Source organism: Malaya genurostris, chromosome 2, assembly GCF_030247185.1.
Source record: "Malaya genurostris strain Urasoe2022 chromosome 2, Malgen_1.1, whole genome shotgun sequence".
In the NCBI taxonomy this organism is placed as follows: domain Eukaryota; kingdom Metazoa; phylum Arthropoda; class Insecta; order Diptera; family Culicidae; genus Malaya; species Malaya genurostris.
Window position 1 is genome coordinate 317324860 of NC_080571.1, and position 26199 is coordinate 317351058.

The 26199-nt window shown below is 36.4% G+C and overlaps 1 protein-coding gene across 3 annotated transcripts in view; it reads right to left on the minus strand.

Annotated features, from left to right (window-relative positions):
* The window catches only part of LOC131431223 (facilitated trehalose transporter Tret1-like), a 254167-nt gene that overhangs the window by 95984 nt on the left and 131984 nt on the right, over positions 1–26199 (minus strand). Inside the window, exon 1 of one of the 3 annotated variants that reach the window (XM_058596813.1) lies at positions 19033–19414. The exons of the other annotated variants lie outside the window; for them this stretch is intronic. Within the exon in view, the coding sequence (XP_058452796.1) occupies positions 19033–19143 (111 nt within the window). The 5' untranslated portion in view covers positions 19144–19414. Of the gene's footprint in view, positions 1–19032; positions 19415–26199 lie in introns of those variants that run through there. 3 annotated transcript variants of the gene reach the window in all.

Here is a 26199-nt window from a genome sequence, read left to right on the forward strand (position 1 = left end):
AGTTCACACAACCAAACATTTCTCAAAACTAATCAAACGAGATCACGTGTGCCTATTCCAAAAACTTATGCTTCCTGTTAAGAACGAGCGCATACGATTCCACTTGTCGCAGTCGGGATGAAAGACATTGTGTCTTGCATTGTTCTGTCTATTCCCGCATTCAACCCGTCAACGTTCCAAGTTCTGTACAAGAATAGAAGCGAGGGGAATCACTATTTACGATAATTATGCCGAACTCCGGCGTTGCCATCAGGTTGAGTGCATTCTTAGGTTGCTGTATTTGTTTATGAAATGAATGACTAAGTTGGTTCATAAAATTTTATTGAACGCTAAGAAATGATTGTGTATGTCTTTAGCCATCAATCAATCAAATTGGTTTTACGATTATTTTTAAACGGTCGTTAGATTTTACGAGTCTTACTTGAAAAAACTTACGCATTATATAACGTCTATATGAGAAATTTGCCGGATTGAAAGAATCATTATTAAACCTTTTGAAATGTTGATTATTTTCAACTGGTCAATTGGTAAATAAAATGTTCCAATAAAATTATTCCAAACATATTGTCATTCAACACAGCAAACAATTTCGCAACACGAATATATTGTGGAATCTAGACAGGATCTATTTAAATGTTAAATACGCCTTATTTCAGTCGATTTTGAAAAATGAATTTCATTTCATTTGGGGTATACAATGCCATTTATTGACAATTCACTCAGAATGCAATATCGATCGATTGACTGCCTCCATCAGACACACATAATGTGGACCTTTTTTGGGCATTTCGCATTGTATTTGACAACATTTCGGGTGAAACAGCAGGAATTCCCGCTGTTATAGGATGCCTGAGCTCCTAGTTCCATCTCATAACTTTGAACATGAATCATGTCTTTCAACGTACCTGACCCAAACTGTGAAATGTTTCAAAATGTTTTTTTAGATTTGTCACACTTTTCCATTTAATGAATTAAAAATAAATTCACTTTCCAATTTCACATAATTACAACCAGTGCTGAAAATATTTTATTCAATTCAATTGAAATCAAATGTGTGCACGCAGTGACCAAATATCTCTTACAATTGGCCTTCAAATGAAGTATAGTTATGATAACTGAAATATCAATTACAAAATAAACATAAATTAATTGTTCCCTCCTTCAGTTTTCATTTTTAATCTTTCGAAACACATCTCAATACATTTAAAACAGTCGAAATTATCGATTTTAACTTATTATTTTTACGTTTCGTCTTTGACGTGCCGAACGAAAACGTGTTTTCGACTATTTCTGGCCGATGCAGGTCATTTAGGGGTTAGCCAAATTTTGTGCTAGGATACATAACCGTTTTTATTATTTTTACGTTTCGTCTTCGACTCATCAGTGCAGAACAGTTCAAATTGAATTGCTTAGTGCTGAACTCGGCAGTTCAATTCGAACCGCTAAGCAGACGTAAAGTTTCTGCTATTTACAGAACACTTTTTGGTTTGCAAAGGAGTGCAATGACGAAACGTAAAAATAATAAAAACGGTTATGTGTTCTAGCACAAAATTTGGCTAACCCCTAAATGACCTGCATCGGCCAGAAATAGTCGAAAACACGTTTTCGTTCGGCACATCAGAAAAGACATTGCACTCCGTTGCAAAGCAAAAAGTGTTCTGTAAATAGCAGAACTTTACGTCTGCTTAGTGGCTGCCGAGTGTAGCACTAAACAGTTCAATTTGAACTGCTCTGCACTGATGAGTCAAAGACGAAACGTAAAAATAATAAAAACGGTTATGTGCCCTAGCACAAAATTTGGCTAACTCCTAGATTTCAACTTGCTGGTAATAATTGAAAACTCAAATAAGATCCGCCTCCCTCTATTTATCATTATGGTCGGAGAGAGTTTTATGTTATCGAGTTGATGTTTATGCCTATTTATTCGCACTTGCTCACTACCTCACTACCAAACTGAGCAAACAAAACATCAGCTAGCTTCAGCAACAAAAGTAAACGGAATGAGATGGGAAATGCTGACAGTCAACGGATATAAATTAAATTTTTTTAATAATATTCGATTGAAATGAAGTTTTACCGCACTAAATACACCACTATTCAATATTGGATGACTTCATAATTTGTAATGTTGACTTTTCACTTGTTTAATCAACGATTGAAATCTTCTAAAATTACTCGATATGCAATAAAAATCTTCGAAAATATTAGATGAAAATAAGTGCAAAGTGCACTTGATTGTACTTAGTTTCAATCGCATTTCGTATCACAAGGTTGCCAAGTTTGAGCAAAATAAGAGTTGCAAGGTTGTCAAGTTGAGAAAAAAAATGTATAGCAAATCTAGCAGCAGTGGTTTCGTTCCGATATATGTCAACATAATACTTTTAAGGAGCAAGACTCTTTGCCAGCGTATGAGTAATGTCAACAATGTGTCCGTAAAAACAAATTCTGGCGCTTCTTTTCCTGATTTTAATCGATAAATCTTTCATATGGTTGAAAAATGAACCAATAGGTTCATTCTGCTTAAAATTGCAATTCAAGAGAAGCGAAAATATTAGTCTCAAACTCTTCAAATTTCCTTGAAAAAATATTTTAGTTCCAGCTTACTTCCACTAACACATTTGATTAGCAACAAACACATTGCTATATGGATTTCCTCTTGCGGAAATTATTGCGATATAACGATTTACGTACCTTCTATAAGTAAACCTGCAAAATAGAAACCTTTAATTTAACACGCGAAAGGCAATGAATATGGAAGGTTGTCGTAAAAATATTTACTTTTCCGGAAAACTGCTTTTGTTACAGAAATATTTAGTTTTGTTATTTTTGTGTAATGCAATCTATTACAAATCCATTGAAGCAGTGTTGCTAACTTTTTTATTAGGGAATTGAAATCTACATTCATAAAAATGTAAGCATTTTTCCTTCAAACGTTGGTGAAAAATTTATCAAAATCGATATTGCATCCAAAAAGTCAGGCTTAACGTTCATTTGAGAATGAATTATCGCTAAAAAAGATAGTTTGAAACTCAATCGTGCATGCCACTTTGATAAACTGGTTGCACTGTATAAATGCATAAAAAATCCGTGTTGTATGGCACCCATGTATATATGATATATATGGCAGCCATGTATATATGAATACATAAATCTATGACATACGTACCAAATGAAATGTACGTAATACACAAATACCAACACAAGTTAACGTGGTTCACTCATGATCCTTAAGGGCTGATGCCAGTAGGTCGCGTATAACTACGTGTCTCGCTCTGTGTATTACATTTCTCTCCATGTTCTATCGCATATGTACAAAATAACTCTCGATGGGCCGGGTGACCAGAAAAGTTTCGATATTTTCGGTTACAAGTTTGCATAACCCTCAGGGTACGGACTATAAAAAAGTTACGTTCAGTACGGACAGGGTTAGCCTAACCCGGCGACTTTGATTGGGTGTATATCGAGCTGTACTTTGTCAATTTGAATAATTTTTTTTTATTTTGTGTGAAATTGTCTCAAAAATATAATAGAGTTGTCAGATTAATCATTTAACTGATTGAAAAAAAATTATAATGAAAAATGTGAACGGGTCTTGAATTTTTTTTGTAAAAAACGTTTTTTTTTCAAAATGCTGTAACTTTTTGAAAAAAAAAATATTAACATTGTATAACTCGCATTTGAAAGGTAAAAAGTAGTTCTTACAAATGTCCATAACGGTTTTTTGATTTATTCCAAAAACTATATTTTTTTTGAAAAATGAAAATACGCGTTTTTTCGAATTAGCGAAAAAACGTTGTTTCGTTGATATATGATGATAAAGGTTAAAATTAATTACTTTGAGCGTAAAAAATTGTTTCTCAGATATTGTTGAGTAGTATCATATAAATAAATACCAAACATAATTGTTAAAGGCGAATATTTATTATTAAAAAGTTACACAAGTCATGTTACATAATATTGCCGCACTCGCAGCACAGTTTCGCTACGGTATGAAGGGCGGCCGCGTTTGCGCGGCGGGGCGCCTCTCTGAGCAGCTGCTTCTTCTTCGCCTGACAATGGCTCTCCTTCAGATTCTGCGTCTGTTTCAGAATCGTGAGAACTTTCCTCTTCCGCACCTACGGCGTCGTCGGTGTCACTGTCATTCTCTGTAACGCTGTCCTCCTCGTTTTCCTTGTACAACTCCTCCAAAGTAGCAACGCTTCGAGTGATTCGACGCGTTGCCATGTTTTTAATGCGTGTTCTTTAACAAAAAATTACAAGAAACAAAATTTAATGAGTTATAATTCACTACGAGCAGCAAAGATTTCGATATAAGACGTACGTTCAAGTGATTGAGATCTACTACAATACTTCGCTTACACCATGTACAACGCGTTATTTTGAGGTTAGAATCTACAAAATTAAGTAAAGAGTACGTATTCTTACTTACCTTTTTATTCCTCAGCGGCAAACAGACGAAAATTAAAACTTAATTTTTTTGAAAATTTTGGATTTTGTAACGTTCGATACGGACTGGGTGTACCACACCCGAGCACAATGTTTATATGTGTCTAGCTCGGACACAAAGCGGAGACTGACTCTGCCGCTTGGGCCTCTAATAGTGTGTACCTATAAGTTTTTCCCCCCCTGGTCCGGACCCCCCTCGCCGACTTCTCTTCGTATGGCGCTTCTTTCAAATTTCGCTCGGGTTACGGTAACCCAGTCCGTATCCTGAGGGATAAAATGTGTCTGCATCCAATAAAGCTACCGCTTGTTTCGCAGCCTTGCTGAGCCGATTTTATTTCTCTCTTATTTTTCGTTACGTTACCAGAAAGCTGGAGCAGAAAAAATGGCGCGTGCATAGAAATCGACTTACCTTCACAAAAATAACATTCACTTCATTTTTATCGCGACAACACCTATGTTTTTATGCACTAATCGCATCTAAATTAAATTATCTAGGCATTGTCAAGATAGATTTTTGATCCATGCTTTTGAAGGCGAGATATTGAATGAACAAGTTGAAAGTTGCCGTTTTCAGCTACGCAATTCTTCCTTCAGAAAAAAGACTTTCCCGACCGCTAAAGTCAATGAATCATTCTGAATGTCTCACAAAAAAATCTAAACTAATTTTCTAAGAGATTGTCAGTTGGGTTTTTTTATATTCGTCACCGTTTCTGAGAAAATCAGATTTGAAGCGTGAAAACCCAACTGACAATCTCTTAGAAAATTAGTTTAGATTATTCTGTGCAAATTTCCGAATGATTCATTGACTTTAGCGGTCGGGAAGTCTTTTTTCTGAAGGAAGAGTTGCATAGCTGAAAACGGCAACTTTCGACTTGTTTATTGAATATCTCGCCTTCAAAAGCATGGATCAAAAATCTATCCTGACAATGTCTAGACAATTTAATTTAGATGCGATTAGTGCATAAAAACATAGGTGTTGTCGCGATAAAAATGAAGTGTAAGTTATTTTTTTGAAGGTAAGTCGATTTCTATAGTGGCGCCATTTTAGTTCCCTGGTAACGTAACAAAACATGAGAGAGAAATAAAATCGGCTCGAAAAGGCTGCCAAAGAAGCGATAGCTTTCTTGGATTTTATGTGATGTGGTCAAACTTGTAACCAAAAATATCAAAACTTTCCTGGTAACCCTGCCACATCGAGAGTCATTTTGCATATTTGCGAGAGAGCATGGAGAGAAATGTAATACGCACAGCGAGCCACGTAGTTTTACGTGACCTACTGGCCTCAGCCCTTAAGTGTGTGTGTGTGTTTCATCGGTTGTGCATCTGATATTTTCTTATTTTTAAAAGGGCCAATCCAGATTAATCTTACAATGAAATTTTAAATATAAAATGAAAGGAAACATACATAACATAAAAAGACCCAATAAATTTCAAAAGTCGAAATTGTTTCCCAACTGGTTCTATAAATATCGTGTGCTGTCTCACATTTGGCATTAGGTCCTTTTTGAGAAGAATTCTGACATATTAAACGAGAGAATATTAGTGCAATATTTTGTTTTGATTGCTATCGCAATCGCTATTCAATAGGATAAATATAGAATAAAAAAATCATTTGAGATGAAATTAGGAACAAAGAACGTTTATAACTTATACACGCATACATGCGAGTTTGTTTATTTTTTTTTTCCTTTTTTATGAGTTGTTGGTTAGGGCGCGTACCACGTGTTCGTTTTACTCGGAGTAAAAGTTGGCCGTGTGTAGGCTTAAAAACGAAAACGGTATTAGTCATTTGTTGGTGGATTTATAAAAGTTATCAATCGATTCGAAAAAAATTCAATATCAAAAATGTATTGCAAAGTCGTTTTAGTATTAATAGTTCTTTCAGGCCATATTCATTGTCATTCAAAATTTAAATATTGATTCGATTATTTTATTTCAATGAAACAAAAATGCGTGTAATTGAATCCATTCTCCATGCCGTAATACACTAAGTTTTGTGCCTTTCTCAGACAAATTATGCAATCACTTATCAAAAGTCAACGGAGACCGGAAGATAAAATACATTTCATATAAAAATTAATTACTTTTTGCCTTTCTCTTATAGAAAGATTATGCACTATGAAAACCGAATTTTGAACCGAGGTCCGGAGGGCCGAGTGTCATATACTATTCGACTCAGTTCGTCGAGTACGCAAAATGTCTGTGTGTGTGTATGTGTGTGTGTATGTGTGTGTGTGTATGTGTGTGTGTATGTGCGTATGTGTGTATGTAACGTTTTTTTGCACTAACCTTTCTCGGAGATGGCTGAACCGATTTTCACAAACTTAGATTCTTGAATGGTCTTGTGGTCTCATACAAAATTCCTGAATTTTATTCGGATCCGACTTTCGGTTCCGGAATTATGGGGTAAAATGGGTAAAAATTGTGAAAATATGTGCACAAACTTTTTTTTGCAGATGGCTAAACCGATTTTCTCAAACTTAGATTCAAATGAAAAGTATATAAAATTCCTGAATATTGTTTGGATCCGACTTCCGGTTTCGGAATTATGGGGTAAAAAATGCAAAAATTGTGAAAATAAGTGCACAAACTTTTTTTCCAGATGGCTAAACCGATTTTCTTAAACTTAGATTCAAATGAAAACTATTTAGGTCCCATACTAAATTCCAGAATTTCATTTAGATCTGACTTTGGTTCCGGAGTTATGGGGTAAAATGTGCAAAATAATTAAAATATGTGTTATAACTTTTCTCATAGATGGCGCGACCGATTTTCACAAACTGAGATTCAAATGAAAGGTTTTTAGGTCCTATACTAAATTCCATATCCGACCACCATATCCGGAAATAAAGGGTAAAGTCTGTTAAAAATTGTATACAAAAAAACGTAAAAAATTATCTAAATCGACCTCAAATCTTCATTTGATAGTTTTTTGTCAGTAGACGGCCTAACAAACCGATTTCGGTTATTCTTTCAAGAATCGAAGAAAATATATATGATAGTACGATTGATATGAGTAAGGCATCATTACACCACTAGGTGAATTAAAACAGGTTTTTCATTGTGAATCAACTTGGAACATTATCACTGAAAAAAAGTTTACAACAATGACAGTAAAATATTTCTTGATTGGGTAAATTTCCAGTGTGTTCAGAGGGTTGACCTTTTTAGGTACAAAAACAATAACTTCTTTGTAAGAAGTATGAATAGAATCGCAGTAGGCGTGTGCGAGGAAAGCCTTCTTTTCACTATATGCAAAGTTTTCAGAAAACAGCAAGGATTGATTGTTTACTAGTATTCTCTTCAACATTTGGAAGTTCACTTTTGAGCTAGTGATTTTCGAAATTGTGTGTTGAGTGGAGTCGTACTACAGGGAAAGCTGCTTCGCATAGACACTCTGACGATGTCGCCGAAACGAGGAATCGTATATAATCTGTAGCTTTCGGTAGCTTGCAGCAAACTAGATTTGTAAATGTTTTTTTATTGCAATATTTACCTAATCAGAGATCATTTTGTAGAAACAGGAAACGAAAAGTATAGAATGATAGTACTCAAGGGAGAGCAAGGACTTGAATATATAGAGCGGAAAGTTGTGGCTTGACAGAGGGTAATTTTAGCAAGCAGAAATCTCCAAGCAACTTAACTTTTACCTTCTACCAGAGGAGTTGCCTAGGCTTAGGTATCTGATCAATGCGAGTCACCCGAATCTCTCTTATGTCTGAAAGTAGTGATAAAGGTCACACTTCCGCAAAGTAAGTGGAGCATCAACATTTCCATTTATATCCTATCCTGTGAACAATGCAGATGGGAGCGGCTGGCCTTTGAGACGTTTAATCTTAGTTAGAATGATATCAGTCATTCAACAAAAAATCAATCTGCGTATGTTTATTGCATGAATATTCTTTAGTATTTTTAGTTTTCATGAAATTATTGTAATGACCGTAGTTTTAAATGATATTTTGAAATCTCAATCACTCCATTATCTTGGTTCTGCATTGCTAATATATTCGTCTATGTAATCTGGCTGTCGTCGGGCACAGATTGCAGTAACGTAGATGAAAGAGATAACAATGTAATTGAGAAAATATTTAAGCATTTTTATCTTCAGCTCATTCATTAACACTTTCTTTCATCGAAAAGACGATATCGTAATTAAAAAGTCATCACGAACAGTAGTTTTTAATCTTGTATGATTTATTACCCACCATTTGATATTACGACACGCTGGACCTGATCCCAACTATTTCTCTTCTGTCACAGAATAGCAACTTATCAAATAAATTGATATATCAGATAGAAACCGACTACTGCCGCTGAGTTGGTAGCAAAATAGTCAATTAATAGTCCAAATCTCTGCTTAGGTCGCACGATTTCGCATAACGAATCACACTGTTTTCGACACCTCTGCCAAATATCGCAAGAAGATAAATGCACGCCATCCATTTCTCGATCTAATTTGTTGTTAATGATTTTAATGACCACCATAAATATTGAGCGCTGGTCCCTTTCCGACATTCGTTGCGCAAAGATTTACATAAATGATGAAAAAATGTTTCCTAAGTTGAATCAAGAGACAAGGTTGCCTCTTTGTGGGAAGAAACTCCATGTGCTCCAACTTCGTGACTCACAACGATTACAGCTGGATGGTTTGGAAGCTCTGGTAGATAATCGTCATCTGCTGGCGTGGAGGAGAAACTCTGGAACGTTGATCGTTCCGAGAGTTTATTTGTTCAGATCCATATAGCTTGGTATGTTCGTGTATTTGTTTGCTGTCTCCTTCCGAAAGGCGGTCTTCGAACTGAAGCTGCACAGATTTTTTTTTCAACCAGCTAGCGACAACACGGGTGCGTGAGTGTCCAACGGGTTTTGCATCTTTGTTCCTATTTTTCCCGGGAACGAGATTGCATACAAAAAGAAGAGGAAACATTTTAGAAATGTGTACACTTTGTCTGGACCACACCACGCTTGGCAGCATTCGAACACCAATCGGCACTATGGGAACGAAGTGAAGTATGACTTAGTCATGATGCATCTTTTCATAAAACATATCAGTTGAATTAGATCAATTCGATAGTCCCACGACAAAAGGGCCTAACTGCAAATGAGAGCCTCTCTTTGTTTACTTTCTCTTTTAATTATTACGAAGCCATTATTGCAAATTCTCTAAAGTTCTCTAAAGTTTGCAAATTCTCTAAAGTTCTCAAAAGCTTGTAGTTTTACCTTGAAAGTTTTGCGAAGAGAAAAGCGTCAAATATAAAATCTGTTCGGTAAATCGTAAAAGAAAAAGTAAACAAAGAGAAACTGTCATTTGCAGTTAGGCCCTTTTGTCGTGGTACGGTCGAATTGTTGGATCAATTGTGGTAATATCTAGCAAGATATTTAGACTCAGCAGGGGGGTTGAACAAAAAATATCTTTGTCCTGTACACTATGAAAATACAGACTACTGCCCCAACATAGATTTCCATGAAAAAAACCCAGTCTTAATGCAAAGAATATTGATGCAATAACCGATCACTAGCTTAATCAATTAGAGTTTCTCAAAAAAAAAAACATCTAACCAAATTGTTTATTAGATGACCTGTATCCAATTCTTTTCAACCACAGTGCCTTGGGCGATGAAGAATAGAGGCCGTAAATATCCAAGAGTATAATAATAAATAAGACTATCTCACGCAAATCTCACATTCGTGGTTTCGGATGCCCTACTAATAGACGAGTGGCATCCATACATTGACCAATACTTAACATACGTTCCGGATATATTCACGAATCACAAAATTTCCTCTACGAGCCCTTGACTAACGCCCATCGAATTCGGTTTAGCTATGAAGGGTAATCGTACGTATTTCTATCCATCCCATTTTTCCTGACACCATTAGTGGGTATGCCAACCCGAGCGAACCGAATAATCAAAACAAAGATTGACCAAAATAATCGGATATAGATGCTACTACCCTACATGTACACAGTCACGCACACCGTAACCTACAAATACCTGCCAAGCCACGAAAGTTTGGAGGTATCTGCTCCGTGGCCGGATTTTTCTTTTATCTTGTCTTGCATCACGTGCCTTCTGATCACGCGCAGGAATGCAATCGTTCTAGACAATCTGTCACTCCAGGAAAGACGTTGCCTTTTGTTAAATGAAATGCGCACTGATTTGCTGACAAATGCTGCTCGGATGCGATTTCGATTAAAACATCCTGTCGCTTGCCAAAACTAAAGTTGTCATTCCGAAAAGTCATCTTGCGTAACAAAAAGTTATTAATCGGATATTGATTGTAGGAGCTAAAAAGCTAACTTTATTTGTCATGTTTGTTGGAAAAGTTCGCATTGTTAAGTTAATCAATAAACCGTTTCAGAAAGTTACCGATGCGGAAAATTAAAATACACTGATAGGATAACTAACTTCATTCTGACGCTGCTTCTCTCGATTCGTACTCACAGTATCATTTTTTCCAAGCGACACATTCCGTGCATAATTCGATGCAGTGTAGATACCTAGGCGATGAAGGAAATGTGTTTCGGAAGTGTTCAAAGTTTCCCATCGTCAGCTGCTACTGTCTGCGGCGTTTGCCAAACTGGTAGAATTCTTTATCTTAATTCTTTTTGTTTTTTTTGCTTACCAAAACTTTCCATGAATAGACACAGGGCGATGCAATTGAAATGCAGATGTACAAAGAGGGCGAAATGTGGCTTACCTGAAAAGAGAAATTGCATATAAATTCTTTGCCATGCTGGGAAATTATGAGGCGAACTATTTGAAAATAATTAGTTGCTTTTTTTCTGTACGTGGAGCGTAAGTTTTGATACTGAAAAATTGATTCGTTATCAAAGTTTAATGATCATTTTGTTCTGCATATTGCATGCAAGTAGAGTAAGGACATCTCATCCAAATGCAAATGATGGCAAAAAGGCGAGGACATTTCAGTTGTTTTTTTACAAGCAACGTTGTAGCAAGGGAAAAATTTCTTAAAACTGATAGGTACATTTTCCAAGTTTGCAGATCTTGTTAATGGGTGGCAAAAAATACCATTATTTCGGTATATTACTAATCCTCAGTTTCCATCGCCGGAAGCACCGGATGTAGTGGTAAAAAATCCAAAACGACACTCATTTCGATTTCTCATTGATGACTGATCCGATTATAACTGACTTAGATTAAAATAAACGATTCTAAAGTCTCATAACCTGTTGTACAATATTACTCGGATCCGATTCAAAAATTCAAACCACTCTTTGAAGTGACGATACATAAAATGTAGAAAATCTACAAAACAGTTCCGTTGTGTAGTTCACGTTAGTTTTTAGCAATCATCCTCTGTGGATAGACAATCGAACGAACTTCATTGGTATGTCGCTGAAGATAGTCAGATAGCGACCGGCGCAGTACGCTAAAGGTTGAAATATTACACGAAAAGATTCATAAATTTCTATCAGAATCACATACAGTATTCAGTCAAGCTGATGTAATCTACTCAATAGGTTTTACTCGATGTAAAAACATGTGATTTATTTGCAATATTTCTCGAAAACAGAAAATTATTGCATTTGATGTTCAGGACGTCTAAATATTTTCCACATCAATTGATTTTTTTTCACATCAATTGATAATCACAGGAAGTCACCTTGGACCGTTTTTATTTTTACTTTATCTCAACGATTTAAATTTTTCGATCAAGTACATGAGACTATCGTTCGCCGATGACTTTAAAATATTTTATATCATTAAATCCACTGCTGACGCACAGTTCCTACAAAAACAGCTCAATAATTGGTGTAATATCAACAGAATGGTTTTGAACTCCTCCAAATGCTCCGTCATCTCTTTTAGTTGCAAAAAAATCTGTAGTCAGTCTCGACTATAATATTTCACAAATTCTTCTGAAACGTACATCGTCTGTGAAGGACCTTGGCATCCTCCTGGACTCTGATTTATATTTCAACATTGAGCCAAGTCTCTAACCTACTAGGATTAATTTTACGCGTTACTAAAGAATTCGATGATAATATGATGCATTATTTTGCTCTACGCTCGAATATGCGAATATTCAATCAAGAATAGACTGCTCCGAGCTCTTACAGCTTACAAATTTATAGAAATCCGTTCAGCCATCTCCGAGAAAATTAGGCGGAGTGAAAAAAATGCGTTTTGTCGGTTGCGTCACTTATACCAATATATTTTTGGAACCAGAAGTGACAGACATTTGAGCTTCGAACTTCATGCACATCCTAATAGTAGCTTTCAAGCGAGTTTGATAAAAGCGGTTCAGCCATATCCGAGAAAATAATGTAGAGAAAAATCTAAAAAAGTGCACACACACAGACATTGTTTGACCTCGTCGAGCTGAGCCGAATGGTATATAACACTAGGGATCTCCGAAGCTCCGATCAAAAGCCCATTCCACCAGTATTTTTATTACCATTCTATAGATAAAGGCGAAAACCTGTTTTAATACACTAAGTAGTGTGATGATTTAGGGTCAGGGTGATTTCGGCGGAAGCCATTTCACCGAAAACCGTTTCGCCAAAAGCCATTTTGCCGAATGACATTTCACCGCATGGGTCATTTCGTCGAAACGGTCAATTCGCTAAATCCTTAAATGTTTCGCTGGTTTTGATTATATCGTAATTGGAATTGATTTAAAATCAAGACAAAAAAAAAAGATGATAGCGTTAATGTCCGTTTTGTTTCGATTATAGAGGTTAAACCTTAAGGTCATTCACCTCTTAGATACTTAGTGTAAATAGGATCGTAGTACTAGCCATGCAATGATTCTGTACGCTATGAATCGGCCGCGAAGTCTGTTGAAACAGAAAGGCCAAATTCCACAAGAGGAATGAAATGCCAAGCAGGGCTTGTATTGTGAATCCTCAAACGAACGAAGCAACAAAAAAACATCTGCTGTGAACACTTTGCTTGACATAGCTGAATGAGAGACCTATATTAGAGAGAAATTGGGGGGGGGGCAAAAAATACCATTATTTCGGTATATTACTAATCCTCAGTTTCCATCGCCGGAAGCACCGGATGTAGTGGTAAAAAATCCAAAACGACACTCATTTCGATTTCTCATTGATGACTGATCCGATTATAACTGACTTAGATTAAAATAAACGATTCTAAAGTCTCATAACCTGTTGTACAATATTACTCGGATCCGATTCAAAAATTCAAACCACTCTTTGAAGTGACGATACATAAAATGTAGAAAATCTACAAAACAGTTCCGTTGTGTAGTTCACGTTAGTTTTTAGCAATCATCCTCTGTGGATAGACAATCGAACGAACTTCATTGGTATGTCGCTGAAGATAGTCAGATAGCGACCGGCGCAGTACGCTAAAGGTTGAAATATTACACGAAAAGATTCATAAATTTCTATCAGAATCACATACAGTATTCAGTCAAGCTGATGTAATCTACTCAATAGGTTTTACTCGATGTAAAAACATGTGATTTATTTGCAATATTTCTCGAAAACAGAAAATTATTGCATTTGATGTTCAGGACGTCTAAATATTTTCCACATCAATTGATTTTTTTTCACATCAATTGATAATCACAGGAAGTCACCTTGGACCGTTTTTATTTTTACTTTATCTCAACGATTTAAATTTTTCGATCAAGTACATGAGACTATCGTTCGCCGATGACTTTAAAATATTTTATATCATTAAATCCACTGCTGACGCACAGTTCCTACAAAAACAGCTCAATAATTGGTGTAATATCAACAGAATGGTTTTGAACTCCTCCAAATGCTCCGTCATCTCTTTTAGTTGCAAAAAAATCTGTAGTCAGTCTCGACTATAATATTTCACAAATTCTTCTGAAACGTACATCGTCTGTGAAGGACCTTGGCATCCTCCTGGACTCTGATTTATATTTCAACATTGAGCCAAGTCTCTAACCTACTAGGATTAATTTTACGCGTTACTAAAGAATTCGATGATAATATGATGCATTATTTTGCTCTACGCTCGAATATGCGAATATTCAATCAAGAATAGACTGCTCCGAGCTCTTACAGCTTACAAATTTATAGAAATCCGTTCAGCCATCTCCGAGAAAATTAGGCGGAGTGAAAAAAATGCGTTTTGTCGGTTGCGTCACTTATACCAATATATTTTTGGAACCAGAAGTGACAGACATTTGAGCTTCGAACTTCATGCACATCCTAATAGTAGCTTTCAAGCGAGTTTGATAAAAGCGGTTCAGCCATATCCGAGAAAATAATGTAGAGAAAAATCTAAAAAAGTGCACACACACAGACATTGTTTGACCTCGTCGAGCTGAGCCGAATGGTATATAACACTAGGGATCTCCGAAGCTCCGATCAAAAGCCCATTCCACCAGTATTTTTATTACCATTCTATAGATAAAGGCGAAAACCTGTTTTAATACACTAAGTAGTGTGATGATTTAGGGTCAGGGTGATTTCGGCGGAAGCCATTTCACCGAAAACCGTTTCGCCAAAAGCCATTTTGCCGAATGACATTTCACCGCATGGGTCATTTCGTCGAAACGGTCAATTCGCTAAATCCTTAAATGTTTCGCTGGTTTTGATTATATCGTAATTGGAATTGATTTAAAATCAAGACAAAAAAAAAAGATGATAGCGTTAATGTCCGTTTTGTTTCGATTATAGAGGTTAAACCTTAAGGTCATTCACCTCTTAGATACTTAGTGTAAATAGGATCGTAGTACTAGCCATGCAATGATTCTGTACGCTATGAATCGGCCGCGAAGTCTGTTGAAACAGAAAGGCCAAATTCCACAAGAGGAATGAAATGCCAAGCAGGGCTTGTATTGTGAATCCTCAAACGAACGAAGCAACAAAAAAACATCTGCTGTGAACACTTTGCTTGACATAGCTGAATGAGAGACCTATATTAGAGAGAAATTGAATACGTGAGAGTGTATGCTACTGAGCAGATCAATTCCCTTGCCTATAGTAAATTGCCTGTGATCTCAGTCTCAGTTAACACATGAACTAAGCAATCCATGGCAATGTAATGAAATGTAGGATTCGCTCTCGTTAGTATTGTATGAGAAAGAAGGCCTCGCTTCACGGCGTGCTACATGACGCGAAGCAAAGTCAAATAGGCAATGTTTACGGTGTTTTCACAGTGTAGGTTTACAGAAATCATTTTTGAACATAATGTTCGCATTCTAAGACCAAATTTGATCACATTTCAAATATACTTTAAACATTTTATAGCAAAAATTTTGCATTTCAGTCCGTTTTCAGAACGATCAATTTGTTTCTTGGGAGTTTACACTGTGTACATATCCTAGAAACATTAAAAGCAATAATTAATATTCATCGGAACTGAAAGTTATGAATCTAGTTTCTTCATAGGCATCTTCAATATGAGAACCATTCATCAAATGCTAACCTCGTGAAGCATAGGTCTGAGATAGCGGGCATATTCATGAACTAATGAACGAACGAAGCAGCTTTCCTTGCTTGGGTTGCGCTGTGAATTCTACCTGACATACGAATGTGTGTGAATAGCACAGATGGTGAAACCCTTTTGTTTATATTCGTTGCTTCAATTTGCAAGCCCTCCAAGACTTTGCTTCACTCACCTCTTCGGACCAGAAAAACTTTCTGACCCTACGTACGAGGTTGGGAATCGAACCCAGGCGGACTGCGTGAAAGGCATCGACTTACCCATCACACTATACACGTCCCCTCGTTTGATCTACACTTGTTCTTCTGAAATATCTCTTATTTGAAATAACGGTTAAATTCATTCCCAATTCGTTTAATCCAGAAAGACTACTCTCATAATCCTCAGAACAGAGTTCCCAAGAAAGTTTTTTGGCATTATTAGCTACTAAACATCAAACAATCTGCTTAAGTGTATCTACCAGGCAAATGTTGGCGGTATTTTCCGTTTACTGAGTGTAAAAAAATATCTAATGCGGCCTCGCCATATCGTTTTTGTTCGTGTGCTAACTTTTTTATCGTTCGTTTTTGTTCGTGACCGAAATGAAGCAAAGAAACCTAACTGGCACTCGACGAAACAGCTTTCGGTAAAATAACCCGCTCGATTCCTCATACTTCTCATATTAGCCATATTTCAGTTTTTCGTAGATGTATCGGTTTTATAAGTTTATTGGGTTTACCAAGTTTATTGGGTTTACCTATAAACTTATAAAACCGATACACTGAAGAAGGATGCAAATAGCATTCCGAAATACGTATCTGTATTATGACGTTTGATACACAGCTCAAACAGAAATTTAATAAAAATGTTTTCAAAACATTCCGAAAAAATCCTTAACTTAACGAAGATTCAAGATGAAAATAGTTTTAGTTGGGTCACTGAAGTCACTAAAGACAGTGCTATTCCTCCTAAGCATAGCTTTTGAGGGACGAAGTTTTATGGTATTGAACGAGAAGTGTTCTAAAAATGACAATGAAATTAAATGCTGCAAAATTTCACTTTTCGCAGATAATCACTTCTATCTGAACACCCGTTGACGGCCTTCACTTTCTACTATTTTCTCTTTCTCCACCCGTCGTCCACTCAGACTACACGCTAACAACATTATACTTAAACTCATTGTGGCTAACACATATCAATTCATTTCAAAACTAACAACATACAAAAACATTGTTTGTTAAAAAATTCTGTTGAATTTAAAAAAACTAATACTTGCGGTAAGACAAATTGCTTTATACTACCAACTTTGTTTTAGGATACTTTCCCGGTAATAAAATATTTCTGAAACGCTATTTATTGCACCAAACGGTTTCGGCAAGTGACAAAAACGTATCCTACGTATAGTCGCAACATTTTGCGTCTTCTGTTCTGTCGAAAATCCAAATCCTAAATTTTATTTTAGATGCACAATCATATCATGTGCAGAAAGATTAATTGTCATAACAGTATAAATCATACCAGCTCTGGCGGTGGCCACCCTGGAAAAATTAGCGCTATCATAAATCGTTTAGTAACAGCTTGTTGAAAAGCGAGACAACTATTTTCTTCATCCACATCTGCCGGAGATATTCTTCACTTTTCACATTTCTTGCGTCTTACAGCACCCCACTGATCAGATATGTAGAAGTGCCATATTTTAGAAACGAAATGTCAGTAGTGTATGAATATTTTTTTTACTCAACTCGCCAGCTTTGTTTATTCAACCGAACGTAAAGTCCGCTACTCGTCGTTTCACCAGTCTTTTAAAATATTAGTGAAAACATGTCCACTTTGAATCATCGTCCCATTAAGGAAGCCGTATTGACATGATTCAAAGAGTTTGGGCCCAGTGCCAGAACGTTCACGACGCATCACTGCAATTTCGATTTAGTTGGATGAAATTAAAGTACATACAAACAGACATGTAGGACTTAACTCTGCTTTACCACTGACACTAGCCATATAATTACTAAAAACATTTGTCCATAAATCCGTGCACGGAAAGAAAGTCATCATCATTGTCATCTTTATCTCACATCTCATGTCGTGCAGTGCTTCTCAGGCGGACTCGTCGGACAGAGACACTTACTCATACACATACACACACACCCATATGTTGATGGATCACTGCGAGAGGTGCAAAAAGCAAATTTTCGCACTCGAGTAGGCGTTGATAGTCGTCGTTCTTGTCGCGAGGCGCTCACCGCGCACGTGAGGGGTTCGAACGAGGATGTGCCAAATGGTTTGTGAAATTTTACACTAATTAGGTGACGAAAGCCCTGAAGGGGATAGGGAGGAGGACTTACTGAGAGAAAAGACTAATGGCACCTATGCGGGACGTTCCGTGGTGAAAATTGTCATTGCTAATGTGGAACGCATTTTTATGATGCTTGCCTCTTCGTCGTCAAATATGTAACGTTTTAGCATGTTTTGCATTCATGAAATAGCCTTCAGACAATGTAGCAATTTGGAGCAGAGTGATTTGCTTAAGAGCTGTTGTTGCATTTTTAAATTATTTGAAATTAGCTTTAGTAGGTTCAGAACTAAAAGCAGAAAGAGAGATTTCGACGAAAGTTAATTTCGACGAAAGTTAACCAACGTGAGAAAACAATAATCTGAAAAATCTGAGCTCTTCGGCAGGCACTGATGAACATTAGTTCTGATTTATGACCTTTCACTCCTATTTTTAACAACTTAAACCCAATTTATCATTTATAATAAATTTCAAAATCAACGAAGATGTACATGTCGCGTTCAGAATGTTCAATTTATTATCCCTGCTAATTTTCTAAGATTTACTGAGTCCAAATTTGTCGAAACAACGCAGCTCTACATGACCATGTACAAACGAGGGCGGACAGTTCGAAACTATTCCTCGTCAGTCATGCTGTAGCATAGGCATGTCTGGATTCATCACACATGTGAAAGAACAAACAAACGACACTCATTTGTATTTGACACATCCAGTTTCTAATGGCTCGGCTCCGAAGCGTTCGGATAGAACACAAAAGAATTGAACGCCGTTTAGCTATATGCTGCCGGTTCTCAGCGTAAACATCGTTTTTATCGACTTCCGGTAGACAAATATGAACTCCAGCACCACCAGGAGAGGCGGCCTTTTTATTTCAAAATCCCAATGAAAAATTACCTCCGCTTTCAGTTCCACAAACAAGCTGCTGCTTCTGCTGCTGTTGCCGGTGCTGCCGCCGACGGCGTCGTCGCCAACGCGGCTGACTTTGATGGTATAAATTTCTATCATTATAACTTCTCTATTGAACCTGACACGGCGTTCATTCGTTCACGGCAAAGCGGCTTTTGGTTCATTGACCGTGAATTTCACTCACTCTCTGGCTAGGCGGTGTGCAGCATTATATCAACACTTTACAATAATGGCGTTAAACTGTCGAAAATATTCGAACTTCCCGAAGGAACCGATTAAAATATGTCAGCAACACATCGAATGGCACGTGATTGGAAATTTCATTTGTCACTAATGGCGCTAGTGGGTGGCTTGCTTGGTTGTCAAAACTTGATTTTTAGCTGTACGTGCTCATAACTCAAAATACTTGGCTCACATGTGCATAACGAATGTTAGAAAACAGAAAAGATATTTTGGTAACTGGTGATTTTTGTTGTGCCGTCACTGATGGTCAGTTTCTAGGAATTACTGCCAACGAAGTCTGTCACACTGCGGCACAAGGAAAACCCACAGTGACTTGGACGAAGATGAGTTGATACTAAAACGTGTGATAAATGTAACGTGGCCTGCTCTGTTATTGAAGAGATGATTTCAAACATTTCAAAAATGTATGATGGCATGACAGAAGAGGATGTTATCTTTCAAGAGTTTGGTTATCTTTTCACTCTTCGTCATCTGTTAAAAAAAGAGTAAATAAATGAAACAGAAGCGTATACTGTCGTAGACTTTATCTATGTGGTCACAGGAAGTATTCAATGCAGTTGCTTCTTAGCGAATGACGTTTTTAGGTAATTTCAAAAACGTTGGTCATGAAAAATTTCCTATACAGTGAGAATGCTCTTTTCCTTATGTCCCAACTCAGGTAAATGACGTTTTATTCACGACCCACAAGTGTCAAAACCCAAACACCCATGATTTGTCTACACAGCTATAGTTATATGAACAAAAAAACAAAATAACCAAAGTAATAACTATTTTTCTGAGTTTAGTTGGTTAAAATTTGGTTTTGGTGGTAGGGTCTAAATGATGAAAAAGAGAGAATTTCTTTCAGAATTATCGTGCAACAAAATAAATTCAAATGTTTTGCATGATAAAACAAATCATTCGAACAACATTTTGTATTTTTTTCGTGGAAAAATATTGATAAATAAGTCGGCGAAGAGGTATTTTTGAGAACGCTTCTTAAAAATCATGATTTGCGGTGTCCACTATCTCTGCGCAGACTAATCAGAAAGGAACAAATCAAAGCAGTATAGATAGAGGAGATGTTTCTCTAGACCCCAACGTTTCTATTTGATTTTTTTTTTAATTTTTGGTAGTTGTTCAAAGTGAAAACTGCGATTTTTCACCAAAAAATCCGCCGTTTTGTTGCTGTAAAACAACCGCAAAGAAACAAACAACGAAAAGGAAAACGTTGGGATCTGGTTTTTTATATGTAGAAAGTGTGTGCAAAATGCGAACAAAATTGGTGCATTAGTTTTTGAATGACGATGGACACGGACTTTCAAAACCTGCTTTCGAGAAAAACGCGTTTGAAGTTTTTTGTCTATAAAATCAACGGAAACAATTTATTACTCAAGGGAGCCCGTTGGGTCTAACATTAAAAAAAAAACATTTTTTTCTATTATAACTTCATTACTCTTTAAGTTTTGTCTTCGACTCGTCAGTGCAGAGCAGTTCAAATTGAACTACTTACTGAAAAAACCTAAACAGTTCAATTTGAATCGCTAAGCAAACGTAAAGTTTACGCTATTTGCGAAACACTTTTTTATATTGCGCCGAAGCGCAATGTCCTTTCTGACGTCCCGAGCGAAACGAATAGGCGACTGCAAAAACTTAAACAGTTTAATTTGAACCGCTAAACAGTTCAATTTGAACTGCTCTGCCCTGACGAGTCGAAAACGGTTATGTGCCCAAAGCACAAAAACGGCTTTAAGCCAAACCCCCAAAAACCGTATTATAATTTGTTATAATGAAACATTTCAAGAATGTTTTGTCAAGTTTTTAAGTTGATCGAAACAGAAATCTTGGGCCCGTGTGCCGATAACTTGCTGAGTTTTGTTCCGATAGGCTTGAAAATTTCACAGAATATTCTTTAAAATGTTTTATTTTGAGAAAATACAAAGAAAATAATAAATGTTTTTTCGAAAGTGTTAGACCCTACCCGCCCCTTAAACAAAATTCAGCTATGTTTAAGCTAAAAACAGGTATTACTCTATTTAATCTACTAACCTTTCCTACCAACTAGAGCAGAAACACTTCATCAAACATTTTATCACTTCTTCGATGTATTAAACTGTAAATGAGCTGTTTTTCAAAGAAGGGCGAATCTTACAAAAGTAATCAAATCGAGTTTCTCTCACCTACCAATAAATGCTTCAAAATCCTACAATTTTGCCAAAAAATTCGGATTCTACAAAAATCTTTCATTTCATTTGTTTATGTAAGTTTCGCCCTCCGTGTTCCATGCCATCAAACAGGGCGATACTTCAATTGCTAGTAAGGAATGGTGAAACTTTCTTTTTTTTTCTGTATCATAGATGGTGTCCGATCCTTTTACTCCTGGAAATAGTAAATGAGACTATAAAATTACACGAAGATTTGCATAAGTCGCGAAAACCAGCCAATTTCACGAAAAATGCACAAGGGCGTATCTTCATAATTCACACAGGAAGCATAAAAGTAAACAAATCGAAAAAGGGCGAAACTCTTTTTTTGTTGATTTATTCACTGGATATAGAAGGAAAGTGGTAAATTAACAATTCATCGACTAATCATAAATTGATCTGAGAATATACTATAATTTCTGAATACGATTTGAAACCAAAGTCGAAACATTCATCGATGTTTATCTCCATTTGCTGTCAACGTTAGATTCGCCTTTCTTTGCTCAGCCTTCTCAACTGAATTATGGTAAATTTATTCTTAACCTCCAACGTTGCCAGCTGTACAGAAAATTCATAAGAGTACACTGTCAACTGTCTACCTTGACAATGTATCGCATATCATGTCCGAAATATTCCGTAAATTATGATTAAGCAATCTATGCAGACACGTGAAATTACATGTTTAAACATTTTAAAATATGTCAGAAATCATTAGACATAAATTTACATGCTCGCAAGGTAACTTGGTTTAACATATGACAAACGTAAGACAAAATCTATGGAAACAGCACTGCTGAACTGTCAAGGATGAACGATTGTTCATTTTTGACGTTACGATAAAAAATCTAACGATCTTCCACTCGCCACGGAAATACGGCCTCCTTTGATTTACATTGGCGCAGATTCAAGATCTTCTTTTAAAATTCAGTCATTTATCGTAACAAGTTCGTTTGAATTGTGTCATATGTAGATATGTGTCACCTGTAAATGCAAATGTAATAATGTTACACAGTAAAAATATACTGAAATTCTATAAAATGAATCGATTTACTTGACATATGAAAGACGGAAATCAATATAAGATATATACTGCCGTTATACGCATAATTGTCCCACATTCCATAGTGTTTCCTATGTATATAAGACATTTATGCGTAGAACGGCAGTAAACTCCCATTAAATATTAACATAAATTTCTGAATATTTATTCACACATCAATGTTAATTTTATTTTCTATCAATTTTTTTTACGTAATTCACTTTACTATAGATAAAACGCTTTTTTCATATCCACCAACTGTACTTTTCGTAATGACTTATTGAGTTCAACATGTCTCTCACGTAATTTTTCTTGCCGCTTTCGATACACGATCGCTCTTTGTAATTCGATTTCGATTCAAGTTTTAGGTGTCACCATACTTTTTATTTCATTGATTTTCAAATCGCACTTAAATTCTATTCTATATGATGGATGTAAAATCACAGGATTTTTTCTGTGTGTGTGTGTGTGTGTGTTGACGCGCGTGCAACCAACATGCTCTGCTTACGCTGTAGATCAAATTTTGCTTAAATTTATAAACTAATATTAAAGTTTGTTAAGCTTTTGCTATGCATTAGCGAACGGAGTGATGCTTTCCAACTGATAAGTCGCTTCCTCTTCCGAAATTGACGTCTCTGATAGGGAAAGCCTGTAAGCTAGTAAAGCGTCTTATTCTTAGGCGAAATAAGACTTTAAATTTTTTTCTTGTTATATAATACCAACAAAAATACCTAGTTTCATCAATTCAAACAGATGCTTAGAAATATTTATAAGCAGTTGGTCCAATGATATCGCAAATCTGAGCAAAAATTTGCTGAGGTTTAGATGCTTAAATTCTGATTACTTTGATATGCGGTTTCATACTCAAATTTTTAATACATTTCATACTCAAATCACGTTTCATACTTTCATTGATGCAGTCCACATAAAAAACCTAAGTTTGTTTGAGGAAAATAATCAAACTATTGACGTAGGATTATACAACTATTGTCAAAATCACTGTTATTGTTTGGATTAATTTAACTATGCGAAACGTACATTCAAACTTATTCGTTGCGAATTTTGGAAAGCTCTGAAATGGACGACTAAACGAGTTTGTTGGTATTGCACTCGATGATCTAGGTAACTTTTCATTTTCCTCGATTGCGAAAAACCAGCAGAATTTCCAATGAAAATGTTTGATTATAGTAGAAAATCCATTTCCTGTTCCGTCGTTAATGAACTGCAATGAGTTCAAATCGATTCAAAACAAATTGTGGTTGTGCTATGAGGTTCTGTTTGAATAGAAACGTTTATGCTAAGAAAAATTCAAAGTAAACTTATGCATATGAAACTGTCGTCTCTATTAGGGGAAACCAAAATTTGGATACATTTTTGAACGCTGATGTAAGGCTGAGTACACTATCATGTAAATTTACGTCTCGATAGATGCACATAAAAGCATCTCAGTTTACTTAAATTTATAATAAAAAAATGAATAAGTTCATTTTCTTTACAGCTGGTTTTTCTAAATTTGACATAGAAACCTGATGTAAAATTTAATTTTATAGGTTAAAAGATGTAATGATCTTTCACTGTCCAAGGAAATACGGCCTGCTTTGACTTACGTCCTGTGTAATTTTCACATTTTTGCATAGAATGCAAAGATAATGACAACATCAAAAACTATCGTTTATTTGAGGCTAAATAATCACTCTATTGACGTAAGACTACACAACTAATGTCAAAATCATTGTTAATTCTTTTGAATTAATTAGTTTTGAATACTTAGGTATTTAATCATTTTCCTCGAAAGTGAAGAATTGAAAATGTTTGCAGATAGTGCAAGGCGTGCAACATCGAAAAAAAATTTGCAAAAGATCCACTTACTGATACACTATCACGGTGTTGACGAACTGAAATGAGTGCAAATCGGTTCAAAACAAATTGAGTTTTTGTTAAGAGGCTCTGTTTAAATAGAAACGTCTGTGCTATGAAAAATTCACTGTGATCTTATGTATACGATCAATAATTATTAAAAATATACATTTCGGCTAAAATTGAACTGCTAGCTGTACATGGAAGATTAACCATACTCCTAAGTGTACAACAATATATAGTTTTATTTATTCGAATCGATGCATAGAAATATTTACAAGCAGTAAATGTAATTATAACTATGATTTGTTTAAAAATTCACCAAACTGTAGATGTTTAATGCCGAGTTTTGAATTTGAACCCCTATATTAAAAACAAAGAAGTAGTTCTATGTCAAAACAAAGGCACAGTCCTACGTCAAAAATCGTAGGTTCCGGTTGTTATTGGAAATCGTCATATGTAAGATTTCTTGTAAAATGGTTACGCTAATGGCATAAGTGAGCTATCCCATCACAGTGAACACTTTTCCCACGAAGGATAGGACAAAAGTGGAACTTGTACGTGTCATGTCCCTAAAGTCAACTAGTCGATTTCCCTTCCTTTCAGCGAACACGAACCAAATCACAATAAACAGAGAAAAAGGGAAAACTCGTCAACCAGCATCCCTCACGTCCTATTCCCGAATTATTAGCTTCTCGCTGACCCACGCTTATCACGTCCTGGCTGGGACAACATCACGAACCTCGTGCAGTTGAGCAGCGAGATTTCGAAGTGACGACGGTGGAGAACAGCATCGCGTCGGTGGCGTGTAGTCACATGGAGAGCACACAGTGCATGGTACGCTAAGGACACGTCAACGGCATATTGGGGTGAATGGATCACGACCGCCGCCGGCAACGGACGGAACAAATCAAATAAACATTCCTGCTTCGTTTGGGAAAGATTTTTTTTTCTCTGTGTCAAACTACCGAACGACCTTTGGAAAGAATCGAAGGCAAATTGAATCCATGTTGTCTCCTTCGTAGGAGCACAAAAATGCTTCTTTGTCGATGGGAGTGCAAAGTCGAGGATAGGAAGAAACGTGACCGAGATTGTAATGGAAGCATTATCAACTCGGTTGGTTGGTTCTGACATTTTTGGAGAATCGATGCGTGATTCCTTCGAATACTGTTTCTAATAGCGTGGAACGAATGATGCGCACCTGGAACGGCATTTGCATTAGGATGCTTTAACTGCTTTAAATGGTTCAGAAAACTAAATTACTAGAAGAAACGGACAGTTCAATCAAAGTCGTGAAAGTTTCAAATCTAGAAATGGGTTAGATGTCACCAACTTTCTAACGACGTAGCTTCGAATTGATATACGTACATTCGAATTAAAAAATCACCCATACACCGAATGCGAACATCGCATCACATGGACCTGGACCGTGCTAGACCGCAACAGCCATGTTGTGCTGGGCTTCGCGATTCGTAGCACCGCAAAAAGACGCATGACACTAATAAACGCAATAAATTACCCCAATGGGTGAGTACTAATCTAATCTGCATGTCGAGCCAATGAATGACTGCCAGTTCGTCTTCAATCAAACCGGGACTTGTCTCCCCACTTTTCAACGCTTTTAAGGAGAAAAATGTTCAAAACTTTTTCCCGACGATACTGGCGCTATTCACATCTTTTCACTATGCGTCACGTGCTGTCACGTTTTGCTGGGCTGGGGGATGCTGCAGCAGGAAGTGAGTTTACCATTAGAGAATAATTTATGACTTTCATAACGTAAGTAAATGTGTTGAGGCGTGAATAGTGTCGTACGAATGCGCGTACGCGTGGGCT